The 15522-nt window shown below is 41.2% G+C and overlaps 1 protein-coding gene across 1 annotated transcript in view; it reads right to left on the reverse strand.

Moving 5' to 3' along the window:
• MED17 (mediator complex subunit 17) overlaps positions 1–15522 on the reverse strand; it is a 55445-nt gene that overhangs the window by 25764 nt on the left and 14159 nt on the right. The window contains exons 5-6 of the mRNA XM_089655637.1: positions 9341–9425; positions 2533–2685 (exon numbers count right to left, since the gene is read on the reverse strand). Of these exons, the coding sequence (XP_089511763.1) occupies positions 2533–2685; positions 9341–9425 (238 nt within the window). The remainder of the gene's footprint in view (positions 1–2532; positions 2686–9340; positions 9426–15522) is intronic.

The following is a 15522-nucleotide window of genomic DNA, read 5'->3' on the forward strand; positions in this document are numbered from 1 at the left end:
AGCCACAAGTAGCAGCACAGGCAAGTATTAAACCTTTAACTTTAGTTTCTTTTTTGCAACAGAATCGCTTTAGGGGACTAAAGACAACGTACATGATACAAGTCAGATCCACTAATGTTTTTTTGGAAGGGCACCATAAGTACATAACATACATCTGCCCTTAGCAGGAACAGAACACAACTCGCACTTCAGAAACCTAAGCTGCATACAAAATCAAGCCTCAGTCACAAGCTAGCAGCATGGAACTGCAGAGAACAGGTTGTGCACATTGGAAGATGGATGGAAGAAATATACAAAAGATACCAAGGAAACGGTATAATGGGGAAGGCCGCTAACTGTGCCACTGTCTATGCCAGGAACTTCCAAAGAACCAATCCTATGAAATATTAAGGCTTTAGCTTTATACACAAAACGTGCACCACGGGGGACAGAACATTTTACATTTGTAAGAGAACAAAGGGGAAGATGTGGTTAACAAGAAAGTCGGTTTAGAAAACCGTAGCTAACACCATCATCCAATATTTTGGTAAACTTAAAGATGTACTCCAGATACACACACAGGGCATTCAAGTCAAACTGGGACTTTTGAGTTTATATAATAACAGAACAAAATTTCAAAGAGTGGAAACTGCATTTCTTTTTCAACAAACTCCACTGCTACATTTATACACTTATCCCAGAGTTTAACAAATGCCTGAAGAGCTTCGGCATAAAAATATTTGTCAGTATGCCTGAACCATCCTAGGACAGGCTGCTGTACTTCGTCATCATTGTATTCACCATCCCCACAGAAAGATTCGTCTTATGTGCAATTTCATGACAGGTTATGGGTCAGTTATTCAGGATCAGGCGTTTCACGCGCTGAATGTTCACAGGAATGACTGCTGTGGGCTGGGAACCACTGACAGACGTTCGGCCATCTTTGAAACATTTACACCATTCAAATGTCTTACTGCGGCTGTGCGTTTCATCACTGTACTGTGCCTGAAGTCTTCTGTAGATGTCCGCGGGCTTTCCACCTTTGTTCACAAGAAGCTTCATCACTACACGCTGTTCCATGTGAGCACGAACACAGTTGTCTGCCATCTTAACGGTCTCTGGACTGGCCTGCGGCATGTGCGCCGCTTATCAGTAATAGGACATACTTGCTACTGCGTGTAATGCTGCCACTGTGTAATATTATATATGGAGGAATGGGCCAACATACCAGCAACAGTGTGTGCCAACCTTGTGAAGACTTACAGGAAACGTTTGACCTCTGTCATTGCCAACAAAGGATATATAACAAAGTATTGAGATGAACTTTTGATATTGACCAAATACTTATTTTCCACCATAATTTGCAAATAAATTATTTCCAAATCAGCCAATGTGATTGTTTGGATTTTTTTTCTCATTTTGTCTCTCATAATTAAGGTCTACCTATGATGCCAATTACAGGCCTCTCTCATCTTTTTAAGTGGGAGAACTTGCACAATTGGTGGCTGACTAAATACTTTTTTGCGTGTGTGCGCGTGTGTGTGTGTGCGCGCGTGTGTGTACACACACACACACACATATACATACATATATACACACACACACACACACACACATATATACATACATATATACATACACACACACACATATATATGCACACAAACACATGTATTCCTCAATAGTCGTCACCAAGAATATAAACTCCTTTACAAGCCCAGACATTAACAAAAGTAGCAGTGACATCATCACTGTGCTCTATATTATCTGTGCAGAAACCAAAGCTGTGGGAGGAGTCTAGCAGGCTCCACCCACTACAGAAAACTACAGGAGGGTGTGGATACAAGCTCAGTCACTCTGCAAAAAGGGGAGTGATCAGCAGTGACCGGTCCTTATTACAAAAAGCTCCTGCACAGGAAAAAAAAAAAAAGTTTCACACTGGACTTCTGCACAGATCTGGAAGAAAAACGCAAAAGATTCAAGTAAGGATGGTCAAGCCATTTGTATTTCTGCACAATATATGATTATTCTGTATATGCTTAAATGGATGGAAGAACGATCTTCCTATTATGATTGGTAAACAAAATCAACTTAACTTTGTGTTAGGACTATAGAACACCACCTCATTTCTACAACCTGGGGACAGGCATTCTCCAATGATGACAAGGTTTTAAACAATATGATAGCGTGCACAAGACTGGTCTGGATTTTAAGCACAAAAACAGATATTTTTGTTTACACTTATCAGATATAATAAAACACTTCAATGTTTATTTAACAAAATGGACCAAATAAGTTCACTGTCAAAGTTTACATACACTTTAAAAATCCGTACTGAGAGGAGGAGAAAAAAAAGAAAAAAAAAAAAGAAAAGGGTTGGGACCAGTTTCAACCTTTCGCTCTAAAATAGAAGGATGTTTCCTGAAAAAGGCTACACAGTTATCCTCAATACATTGTGTAAGGCAATCAATACCATTAGTAACTAAAAATGACAGATTAAAATGGATCTCTGAAGTCATCTCCTCCTACAGTCATAAAACAAGCATTTCTTACCAGGAAATGGCTGGGAGATAATTTGGTTCTTGACGACAATGTGAGGGATTTGGGATTTGATTTGAACGGCTTCACGAGACAACTGTGCAAATATTTCTTTACAAAGGAGAACATTCTGTGCAGCTTCCAGCTTCGTCTGCCAATGTGGAGTCCCTGGAAACGAGAAAGGCAGAGGGTTATTCCCACCGACTGCGGCTAACCAATCGCAAACAGATGGCAATGAGAGACCGGCTGAAAACATGTAACAGACCAGGCAATGAACACAAGGTGCAGAGGTGGAGGAACACCAGATACTAATCTGGAATACATATTCACACATACATAAATATTTAAAGAATCACAAAAAAAAAAATAAAAAAATAAATAAAAAAAAAAAAAGCTTCTTTGCACAGCCAAGTGACAGTTGCCGGTGTCAAGTTGCCCGCTGACCCTGTGATACTTACCTCTGCAGCAATCCCCTGCTGAGCTTCTCTGCAGAACCCACAGATGTACCCTGGTGTTGGCATCGGTCATATGACAATGCTCAACCTGACAATTGGTCATTACGCCTGAGTACTGCATCATGGGGGAGGAGGTCACATGCTCTTCCACACCCCAAAACTGTTTTTTTTTTTTTTATTGACAGCTGTAATGGAGGAAGCATTGGCAGATGAATGTTTTAGAAGAAGGGGTTCAATAGGCTTTATAGGTCTCTAAAACAATTGCACATGCAAGTTTATGGCAAATAAAAGCTGATAATAAGCACCCTAAGGGAACATTACCCCCAAGGACACACAACGTTTTAAATCTCCAGGAGTCTCACCTAAAGCCAGACAAATACTGTTTATAGAGTGTCTGGGTTTGGATGCTCCCAGGCTGCACTGAAGATGATAATCTTCCAACTGTAAATACAGTGCATGTAAAAATGATTCATTCACTTTGAAGTTTGCAGTGGAAATTTTTTTTATTACACTGATCAATAGCCTTTAAACGGCAAACTGAAAACAAACTCTGCAAATGGAGTTAAATGAATAACGAAAAAGACATAAAACCAATTTCATAGATATACACCCTTTTTTGTAGTAAAAACTTAAAGCAAAACTATTAACTTTTATTTTATCATATTTTCTTGCTGCTTATAGTACCATTATCTATCTATATTATATCTATATCCCTATACTTCTTATGATGAATTTCATATATGGTGTTTTTATATTGCGTTTCTTCTCACAGTATTACCTCTTAAAATTTTTTTTTTTTTTTATCCATTTCAGTAACATTATCCTTTTCTAACTTTTTATGTATCTGCCCATTTCTTGTGTCTGTTTGATAGCCCTGAAGAAGGGAGAAGCCTCTTTCCTGAAAACACATTAACTTGATGTACTTGCTACCAATCTAAATAAAAAAATTATTGAATTGACTTCCCAACTTGTAATCCTTTTTGATACCACACGCCCCTCCTTCCTTCAATTTGTCCCAGACTTACATGCGGAAACAACCTCAAGGCCGTATCAAAATGGCAGTGGCCCAAGAGGGTTTACAACCTATCTCCACCATCAGGCACATTCCTTCCGATCACCCAAGACCAGCGATAGATTTAGTCAGTCCAGTGTGGTCTACAACACATACAAATTAAAGCAAAACTAGGTAGATATACAAAATAGGATTTTTGTACCTACTATAAAATCCTTTTCTTGGAGTCATTTGCAGGCCACAGGAAGACTGATTTTTGGGTTATACTGTAGCCTATAGGTGCATGGATATTGCCAAACAAATTGTAGGACAACCCAGGATAAACCCTTTTTCTTCCATCATGCCTCTGTGTTTATGATCATGCTGTTACTGCTTTGCTTCAAAACTGAGGGTGGGACTTTACAGGTAAAGAAAAGCAGTGTCCTGGTTGAAAGTCCTAGTTAGGAAGGAAGCTCTGGGACACACCACCACGTCACTGTGCAAGACTAGAAAGGGTTTACAGAATAAGGTCAATAGCTCAGACATTCGCCTTGCAGAGCGGAGGGCAACAAGAAACACAACCTTGTGAGTGAAAGTGGAAAAGGAAACACCCTTCACAGGAGAAAAAGGCAGTTTTTGAAAAGAGGAAAACAAACAAAAAAAACACAAAAAAACAAAAACAAAAAATAAAAAAATCAGATACCACAGAGTTAGGGGTGATAAGCCAGGGAATCCACATGGGAGACACCCTGCACAAAAGGTCTTGATATAAGAATAGGAAACTATCAATCTCTGGAACAAGATTGCAAACACAAAGAAGACCTGACCCTTGAGGTGTGTAGATCAAAAAATGCAGGTCCAGACTCATCTGTAAAAAGACAAAGATTCGTCCCACAGAATTTTCTGGGGTGAAACCCTTTTGCCTTGAACCAAGCACAGAAGGTGTTGGACCTTGACAGAAGCAGACTTCCTAGCTTTTCACATCATGGGAGTCGCCGATTCAAAGAAGTCGTGTCTCTCAGAGCATGGGCTTTAACAGCCATGCCATTAAAGCCAGAAAAAAGATACAGGGTGGTAAATTGGTTTGTGAGACAAAAGATTCAGGCAATCTGGAACAGTCTAAGCAGGCAGGAGCACCACATATGCCTGGGCATGTCTGGGGAAATGAGGATCATCAACATTCCCCAACATCTCAGTCCTACAAAAGCAGATAATGAAGAGGTTTCAGGAATGGAAAGGCATAAACCAGGGTTTACGGATTCCACAAAGCCACCAAAGTATCTGCTTCTACTAGAGGATACCTGTACCTGAAGACAAATATGTTTAATTGGTTGCTGAATCTAAAGGCCAGGAGGTCCACATCTGGCATTCTCCACCAATTACAAAGGTAATGAAACACCTCTAGGTCTAAAGACCACTCCCCTAGGTCCAGGTGCTGTCAGCGGAGAAAGTCTGCTTGACAATTGCCCATGCCTGGGATGTAGATGGCGGGCAAGGCTGGAACGATGTTCTGCCCATGACAGTATCCACTCTACCTCTCTTGCCACTGCTAGTTTTCAAGTTACGCCCTGATTGTTAATATACACTGCTGCTGTGGCACGGTCAGTGTGAATACAGGCTGTATGACCCTCCAGCTGAGAGGCCAAATGTTGCCGGGTCGTCATCATCATTGCCTGAGGCTCCAGAATGTTAAGTGGGAGATGGGATTTCTCCAACATATCAAGCCCCCTGCACAACAAGGTGCCATGGACTCCTCCTCAACCAGATGGGTTACCATCAGTCAGGAGGATCTTCCAGAAGACAGCAAGAAAAGACTTCCTAAACTCCAGAGCAGAGACAATGACTCCAGGCCAAAAGACAACCTGGCCTTTTGTGCCAAATGAATCTGTCCAAGGATTAGACCCATTTTTCGCAAGACACGGGATGCTGCGCTGTAGAGGTCTGGAGAGGATCTGGGCAAATGGAACAGCCTACCATCAGCTTCAGGACTCATGCAGAAGTAAAGAGTCGGGATTGAGTTGTCTTTGACTAGACACCGATATTCCAAGCGAGTCATTTCCAGTGCAGACGATTACAGCATAACCTCTGCAAAGTCTTGACAAAAAAAATGGGAACATGCAGGTATATGTTTTTGATGTCCACATAGGGCAGAAAATCTCCCAGATGAACGGAAAGGAAACCCCAACCCCCCAAAAAAAACAAACAAAAAAAACTAAAAGAACACACACACACACACACACACACACACACACACACACACACACACACACACACACACACACCCCCCCCCCCCCCCAAAGAGCTCAATGAAATCTCCAGGGCGGGTGTGCAGAAGACAACACTACAGATATGTTGTGGGAGAGATAATAAGGACCATAAACTGCTGGGAAAGTGGAGCTTAGAACTGAGTATCAGCAAGGTAAATTGCCGGCAGATGTTGTGCCCAGCAGAATATCAGCGGTGGAATAGATCTAAAAAACAAACAAACTATAGAATAAGAAATAGCCTAAACTACAAAGGGATTGTGCAATCACAATCAAAACAAAATATATATTTTAGCACAACTAAATAATATAAATATATATCCTATAATAGACCAAAATCAGTAGTACTACATAATCACGGGTAATCCTTTATAGCAGACAGTGTTAGTACACTGAACACTGGATGAATCTGATGTTGCAGAGGTAACCAGAGTGGGAGGCTCCAGAGAAATGTAAAAAGAACAAAAACCACAGAACAAAAAAGGCTCACCATGTAATATTTATAAAATCATAGAAGCATTTATTAAAATAACATATGCACTTACACATTTTTGTGGATGGCCTTCCTGGGATTGAAACTATAGCTGTAGCCCCTGGAAACCAATTCCAGCACCCAAGTATCTGAGATGCAGGCTGCCCAAGTGCCTGCAAAGGCTAACAGTCATCCCCCCACTTAGACCAGTGGGCGCACACACTCACTGAGGGATTTGTCTAATATTTGCAGGTTCACTGGGTGCCAAACTTGAGCTTACACCTGGAATTTGAGGGAGTGGAGTAACAAAAAGGATGTTTCTTGACCTCCGCCAAGGGATGAGTCCTCCTAGACCTAGTCCTAGGCTTCATTGCCTAGAAACATGAGTGCTCTTGCCAATGGTGACATCCTAAAGATGGGCATCTGGGAACAGCATCACAGAGTGGGGATGTTGCTCTACAGCAGACCCTTAAAAGCTTGTGAAAGGTGAGGGAAGAATGAATGCAGCAAAATACAGAGAAACCCCAAAGGAAAACCTGGTGTAGTTTTCAAAAAACCTGAGTCTAGGTAGAAGGATACTGTAGGTCTCCCATCAAGAAAATCACTTTTCAGTCTAATGTACTGTGATAGGCAGAGTTCAAATCTCAATGGCTGAACTTGCTGTGTACTCACAATTCCCTGGCAAACATACAGAGCTGTAGCTAAGGGACACCGGAAAAAAAAAAAACCTGCACAGATTTACCCACATAGGCTCAAGAGTGTAATTTCGGTCAAAGGTGCATCCATTACACTGGCAAGTGTATAGGGTTTGTGGCTCTCAAACCCTAAATTGGGTCACCCTCAAGGAGGATCAAGTGCTAAATGCCAGCAGGTGCCTACCCTGCACCCCACACACTGCAACTGTTTCACTCACACAGCTGAGCTTAATTGTAGAGATTTAATCTTACAAATAAACCCAGTTTTGAGGGTGAAAGGCAACAATGGAGGCAGACCCAGCCAGGGACTCTGTTCATGTTGTCCAGGTGAATGAAGTCACCGTTTGAATTTTTATTTGAATGCAGCCTGTCCTTTTCTTTAGGCTTGTGCAGCTACTGCATACTGACCTGAAGGGTGTGCAATCAGTCATTTTAACATTTTTCCTCATCGCAATCAATTTAAAATCACTTTTTCCCCCCTTGCAACGCTCAGGCAAGAGTGTACACTGGTGCCAAGCAAATTAGATTGTCTTCTAATCCTAGCAAACACAGCAGGATCAGGGATTATATAAGCAACTGAACCACTTTGCGATGGAGAAAATTAATGGTGCTGCTAACGAGACAACTGTCAGCAAGTGGTTACATCGCTCAGTGGCGAAGAAACTTGCCTGTGAAGTCCTACTTTATACTCGGCATTATGCTGCATGTCAGTTCTGTTTTAACCACTTCAAGTCCGGACACTTTTACCCCCTTCCTGTCCAGGCCAATTTTCAGCGCTATCACACTTTGAATGACATTTGCGCAGTCATGCAACACTGTACCCATATTAATTTTTTAGCATTTTTTTTGAGACAGATAAAGCTTTATTTTGGTGGTATTTATTCACCACTGGGATTTTTATTTTATTTGCTATATAAATAAAAAATTCCAAAAAGTTTGAAAAAAAAAAAAAAAAAAAAAAAAGTGTTTTTCTTATAAATTTTGCAAATAAATAATCTTTCATAAATCTTGGCCAAAATTTATTCCATTATCTTTTTAGTAAAAAAAAAAACCCAAATTATTTTATAACCAAAAATATTTCAAAAAGGTTTACTTTATTTATTTTTTTTATGTTTTTTTTAACATACTGTCACCCTGGCAGTAAAGAGTCACCATAGTGACACTGTAGTACTTGTGGGGGGGGGTGATGATTTTTTCTTTTTTTTTTCTTTTACACCGATTGCTTTTACAGCCTTTATGGATGTAAAAGCAATCACTTCTCTCTGGCTGCATTCTTGCAGCCATTGAGAAATACTGTGCGAGCTGTGATTGGTCACAGCTTGTCACATGGTACAAGGCTGCTGTGAATAGCCTTGTACCATGTGACCTCTGTGATCATTCACAGATTTCATTAGTAGTAAGCAATGATGTCATCTTGTTTACTACTATTCATGCGATCATTGATTGGCCAATCAGTGATCACATGATCGGGACCTTCATATAGAGGTTCCGTACAGCGTTTCACTGTGTCCGGAGGACACAGGGGGCACTGGATTGTGGTGCCGCGTGCTCTCAGGCTGTAAATGCGGGCCCCGTTTATGAACAGCAACCCACCCCTGCACTGTTCCCGTCTGGCCGTTTATGTACATGGGCCGGACGGGAAAAGGTTCAGCATTATATCTTTGTGCTCAGATACACAGAAACCAGCCCTGATGTTATTAAGGGCATGTCAAGCACTATTACTATAGATTTCAAAATTATACATACGAGTGTGTTTCTCTTGAAATGTAATATTAACTTTTATGTTCTCCCCAGTTCCTATTACACTGTACTCTCTAAAGAACAGATTCCTCACATCTTTTGTTGATTCTAAATGTTGTGTCAAGCTAAGCAATGTATAGTAATCCTGCTGTAAAACCTTATAAATATGCACTGTAGGATAACAAATATTACAAAAGCACATGTACCTGGTTTTGCTTTAGGTATAGGACGTCTGAACAAATTCACTGTGCCCAGGTCACCAATGTCCGGTGATTGCTTCTGAATGGAAACCTGCAAATATCAGCAACAAAAAGGCATTACTTACAACCATCCTGTGATAATGGAAAATCAAGTCACTGGTTGTCCAGCAGAACCAGAAGTAAAAACTTAAGTTAGTAAAAGTTAATTAACCACTTGAGCCCCAGAGGATTTACCCCCCTTAATGACCAGGCCTTTTTTTGCTACTCGGCGCTGCACTAATTCAAATGATAATTGCGCGGTCATGCAATGCTGTACCCAAACGAAATTTACGTCCTTTTTTTCACACAAATAGAGCTTTCTTTTGGTGGTATTTGATCACCTGTGCGCTTTTTATTTTTTGCGCTATAAACAAAAAAACCACAAAAATTTTGAAAAAAAAAAACAATATTTTCTACTTTCAGGTATTAAAAATATATCGTAAACGCAAAGTTAGTCATAAATTTAAGCCAAAATGTATTCTGCTACATGTTTTTGGTAAAAAAAAATCCCGTGCATTAGCGGGCAAACTGGCGCTATCTAGGAGGGGCGCTAACACTATCGGAAGTCACCAGTGACACTAATACAGTGATCAGTAAAAATCTGTTCACTGTAATCAATGACACTGGTGACAGGGCAGTGAAGGGGTTAACTGGGGGGGAGGGGGGATCAAGGGGTTAAATGGGATTTCTGGTGCACTAGCGGGCAAACTGGCGCTATCTGGGAGGGGCGCCAACACTATCGGAAGTCGCCAGCGACACTGATACAGTGATCGGTAAAAATTGTTTCACCGATCAGTGACACTGGTGACAGGGCAGTGAAGGGGTTAACGGGGGGGGGGGGCAATCAAGGGGTTAAGCGGGATTACTGGTGTACTGGCGGGCAATCTGGCACTATCAGGGAGGGGCGCTAACACTATCGGAAGTCGCCAGCGACACGGATACAGTGATCAGTAAAAATCAGTTCACTGATCAGTGACACTGGTGACAGGGCAGTGAAGGGGTTAACTGGGGGGATTAAGGGGTTAAATGGCATTACTGGTGTACTAGCGGGCAATCTGGCGCTATCTGGGAGGGGCGCTAACACTATCGGAAGTCGCCAGCGACACTGATACAGTGATCGGTAAAAATTAGTTCACTGATCAGTGACACTGGTGACAGGGCAGTGAAGGGGTTAACTGGGGGGGCAATCAAGGGGTTAAGCGGGATTACTGGTGTATTAGCAGGCAATCTGGCGCTATCTGGGAGGGGCGCTAACTCTATTGGAAGTCGCCAGCGACACTGATCAGTAAAAATCGCTTCACTGATCAGTGACACTGGTGACAGGGCAGTGAAGGGTTAACGGGGGGGGGGGGCGATCAGGGGGTTAAATGTGTCCTAGAGTGTTCTAACTGTAGTGTAGTGCTTGTGTACTCACTTTTTGGATGTGGAATGTGTCCAGGCAGAGAAGAATGACATCATATCCTGCCCTGTGTATTTGTCAACACAGGACAGGATAGGACAGGGACTGATCATGTGATTTCAGCCAGAAATCACTGGCTGAAATCTAATGATTGATCCCTCCTGGATCAAATCATGTCACCCGCGGGTCGGCGGGAGTGCGCACGCGCGCCCCCTGCCGGCGAAAGTGTTGGGAGCGCGGAACCCGTTTTAAAATGTGGTTTTGCGCTCCACTGCCGCCCTGCACACGTATATACACAGTGGCAGGGCGGCAAGCGGTTCAAGGCTTCGTTCACACTTGAGCGTTTTGTAGCTTGAAGCTCAAAAACGCCCAACAAGGAAATCTTCATTCATTTCAATGGCCACTGTTCACATTGGTTTTATCGTCTGTAGCAAAATGTCACTCAAAAAAAAGTCCGTGATCTACTTTTCAGGCAAAATTAGCACTTTTGTTCCTATAGACCTCAATGGAAAATGCCTAAACAGCAAGAAATGAGCATTTTTTTTTTCATGGTATTTCAACTCAATCAGCAGATCCCATCCTCTGCTCTAGCATCACTGCATACCTTATAAACATACATCTGGTGTTCAAAATAGAGGACAGCTTGCTGCTGGCAGCGGAGACCTTCATTGGTCTAATTTGTAGCCACTCCTGCATCTATGATCCTAGGGATCCCCATTATAAGAGCTGCTCCCCAAATCAAGGAGAAAGGTACAGTACCTCTGTCCAGCAGCCATGTGCTTGATTCTTGTTTTCCTGTCGTATGTACCTAGAACTTTTCTACAGCATTTCCTGAAGGCATGTCACTCAGGCATGATTTCCCACTGTTTAACATATCTATCTTTAGAACTTTTGCACCTGTATTCTTTTCCAGAAGTGTGATCCAGGCAGGTGATCAGTCTCAATCATTGTTTACATGTGACATAAGATGAGCATGAACACAACTTCTAGGCTGGTTTTACACATGCAAACAGCTTTTCATTGGACACCTATACACAGGTTTCTATTGGCCAGATCAAAAACGCCTAACACCCCGGTCACATCAAAAGCTGATTTTGAAATCGTGAGACTTACAGTGAAGTTGCACGATTTCAAAATTGGGTGACCTTCCGATTTCATTGCGATTTGCAATACATCCTACAGATGTCTATGCAAATCGCAATAAAAGTAGTGCATGCACTACTTTAGAAATCGGTGCGGCTCCGACCAACTCGGAAACCGCAACGATATGACCGCTCTAATAGCGGACGATAGGGTGCGACTTGGCATATGATTTGCAAGTCATCTGGCATGCCAAGTCGCACCCAATGTGACGGAGGGCTAACTGAAAAAAAAAAAAGGAACAAAAAACAAGCACACTTGAATGTAGCCTAAACGTTACTAGAAAATAACCAGTAAAGTGAACCATTGTCAGTTCACATCAATCCCTACTCCCTAGTACCAGTCCCCTATTTGCAGTTTCTGCATTTTAATTCCCAATTTCTTGAATTTACAACAGCTTGTTACTGACTGTAGCAAACCACACACTATTTTATCTTAGTGAATACTCATTCAAGCACAAAGAAGAAAAATGTCTTATTTTCCCCAGAGGAGTAAGTAGGGAGACTGTTTCTAAATAAAACAAAACAAACATTAAATAAACTTTATGCTGCTGTTTAGGAGGCAAGAAATGTACCACTGGATTGCTCAGAGGAATTTCAGAAAGAGTAAAAATAATAAAAATCTGTTGTAGGGCTGTAACTGTTGATTATTTTCATAATCTATTAGTTGGTCAATTATTGTTTTGTTTAAAATCGGATAAAAACCTCAACAACAAAAAAAAAAAAAACCACCAAAAGAAAGCTCTACTTGTGTGGAAAAAAATGATAAAAATTTCATATGGGTAGTGTTGCATGACTGCGCAATTGGCAAAGTGCGACAGAGCTGAAAATTGGTCTGGGCAGGAAGTGGTTAACCAAAATATACACCAATTTGTTTTTGCATAGCTGTATAATTGGTGAATATACATTATCAGGTATATGGTTTGGGAAGAATCTAGTCCACTCACAGATTGACAGGAGAGATATACAGGTGTTAAAAGGGGAAAAAAAAAAAAAATGCTGCAGAAGTGACTGCAGAGCTCAATCTCCGTCTTCATGGGACTGAAAATGAGCTCTGCAGTCACTTTTGCAGCAGTTGTTTTCTTATTCCGGGTCACAATCTTGCACAATGTCCTTTTGTCTCAATCAGTTGACCATGACAACTTCACTTATGTTTATCAGATGGAATTTTCCCGGAAACTGTAGTGCCATCATAACCTTTGATACTGTACCTAGCAACACGGCTCCAGCTAACCACCAGCAATTTGCCCTCTCTGAAACTCCGTAAGCTCTGACATGACTTCATAGTACAAGCAGCGCACGCAGTAAACGATGAAAGTGAGGCTTCCCACCTAATAACTAGGTGTCTCGTCACACAGCAGAAGCAAAAGAATGCTATATCACTTCCACTTTCAAGCAAAACATGTCATCACTTTCACACCCAGGGGCAGACTGACAACTCATGGGGCCCCTGGGCAATAAGGGATCATGGGGCCCCTGTGTCCTCGCCCACACCCAAAAAAAGCCTATGAAAAAGGTACCAGGGGCATCTCATGGGGCCCCTTACTGACCCCGGGCCCTTGGGCAGTGCCCGAGTGATCGAATGGTCAGTCCACCCCTGTTCACACCTAATAATCATGTAGTGTCTCCATATTTTTGTCTAACCTCTGTATATACTATTGGAGGTTAAAACTGGTACAGATAATCAGATCAAAATTTTTATTTAAAAGAAAATTTTTTTAAAAAGAACACACTGTTTTTCAGACAGGACTGTAATAATATATCATGCATGGCAGATTCTCTTGTCATAGGCGGGTAGCTTGACACAAGCTACCTGCGTCTGCTGTCACTTATACTGGACATACACAAATACATTTTTCCTTAGAAAATGTTAATTTTAAGAACTTTACTTCCATTTTCTAATAGTTAGTAGGGTAAAACAGACATCCATTTTTTCCACAGTGACAGGAAAATTTGAAGCAGAATAGAAAAGTTCTCGATCAAATGAATTTTCAGACAGTATACGTGGGTTTTCGTTAAGAAATTATATTAAATTTTAAAATTGAATGTTAAAAGCAAGTAACATTTTCAAAATGACATTCATCGAATGTACAAAGAATTTTTGTATGAATATTCTCATCCAAAAATGGATGTGTGTATGGCCAGTATAAAAAACAGTCAGTAGCAGCAGCATGCTTTTTTTTTCTTCTTTAAAATCACTTGTCATGGATGGGGTCAAAAAAAATCAAACCTTTATAGTACAAAAACATCAGATAATTACTATTATATTGATCAATTTATACTGTGAAACTGTGGTGGAGGGGGATATAAATCTTTTATATTAAAAGTAGCACTGATACTTTGAATGGATATTTTAAATATAGTTGACAATTCTGCTAAACTTTTAGTATATATTTAATTGTAATGCCTTTTATTACCACCAATCTACCGGCCTCCAGCTTCTCTGGGTTCAGAATGGCAAAACATTTTCTGATGCACGGGTGCTAGGATCAAGGAAAATTATTGCACATACCATACCTAACTTTTATTGTATAGACATTTAAAACGGTTTATTTTTACTAAATGTCTTCTTTGTTCTATACCTGACTGAGATTTAAAGTAGAGCTACAGGCAAAAACTTTTTTCCCCCCCATTTTGGATAGAGTAAGGGAGGATTATAACCCATCAGGTTTTTTTTTTTTCACCATCTGTGTCCCATTGCAGAGATTTGCCATCACTTCCTGTCCCATAGCCAAACATCTCTGCTATTTAAGGAAATTCCTTGGGGACCCCCAGGTCACCAGAGCTAGTGTCCCCATTAGAAGATTTCCCCTCTATTACTTTTCTGAAGACAATCCAAAATTTGGGATTTTCTTTTACTTTCACTTTTAATAATAATGGCAAACACGACAAATTAAGAATGAATCTCCTTTAGGCTCAGTTCACACTGCCACAACATTGGATCTGACTTGTGAGACCACAAGTGGCATGATAATCATGTGGCATGTGAAATCCCATGTTAGTCAATGAGAGCTGTCTTAATTAGCACCACTGAAATCACTCTGACTTTAGAAAAGGTTCCTGTATTACTTCAAGGTGACTTCTATCAGTCTTGTGCCCATAGACTTTAATGGAAATTGCCTCCAAGTCGGATCCTCTACGTCTGGAGTGCTCAACCTTTTGAAGACCGGGGGCCACCTAAGTGATTTAGTAACCGGTCATGGGCCACAATGAAATGAAAGGCTCAAAATTTAGATTTTTTTTTTTTTAATTTTGAATAGCATAATGAATATTTTCCTCTTGCAGTCGCTGAATGCCATTGGGACGGAGAGGAGGAGAAGCCAGCTTTTAGCATTTGAAAGAGGAAAATAAAGAGGATCGGTTTCTGTATATGCCACCCGTGCCACACCCCTGTCTAAGTGCACAACAGAATGTGACAGGGAGGACACATGGGCCCCATGGAGCATGAGGTGGGGTTATAATTGCGACCCCTGATGCTACACCAGTGGCTGGGGGATGTGTACCTCAGCTATGGGATTTTATCACCCCCCAAACTGCAAAGCGAGCCTTTACTGTCCTGAGCTCCTATAAAGCTGCTTTCACACTGATGTGCTGCGGTTTACCTGCACTGC

The sequence above is a fragment of the Staurois parvus genome, unplaced genomic scaffold (assembly GCF_062004578.1).
Source record: "Staurois parvus isolate SC_StPar_1 unplaced genomic scaffold, SC_StPar_1.0 ptg000858l, whole genome shotgun sequence".
Classification (NCBI taxonomy): Eukaryota; Metazoa; Chordata; class Amphibia; order Anura; family Ranidae; genus Staurois; species Staurois parvus.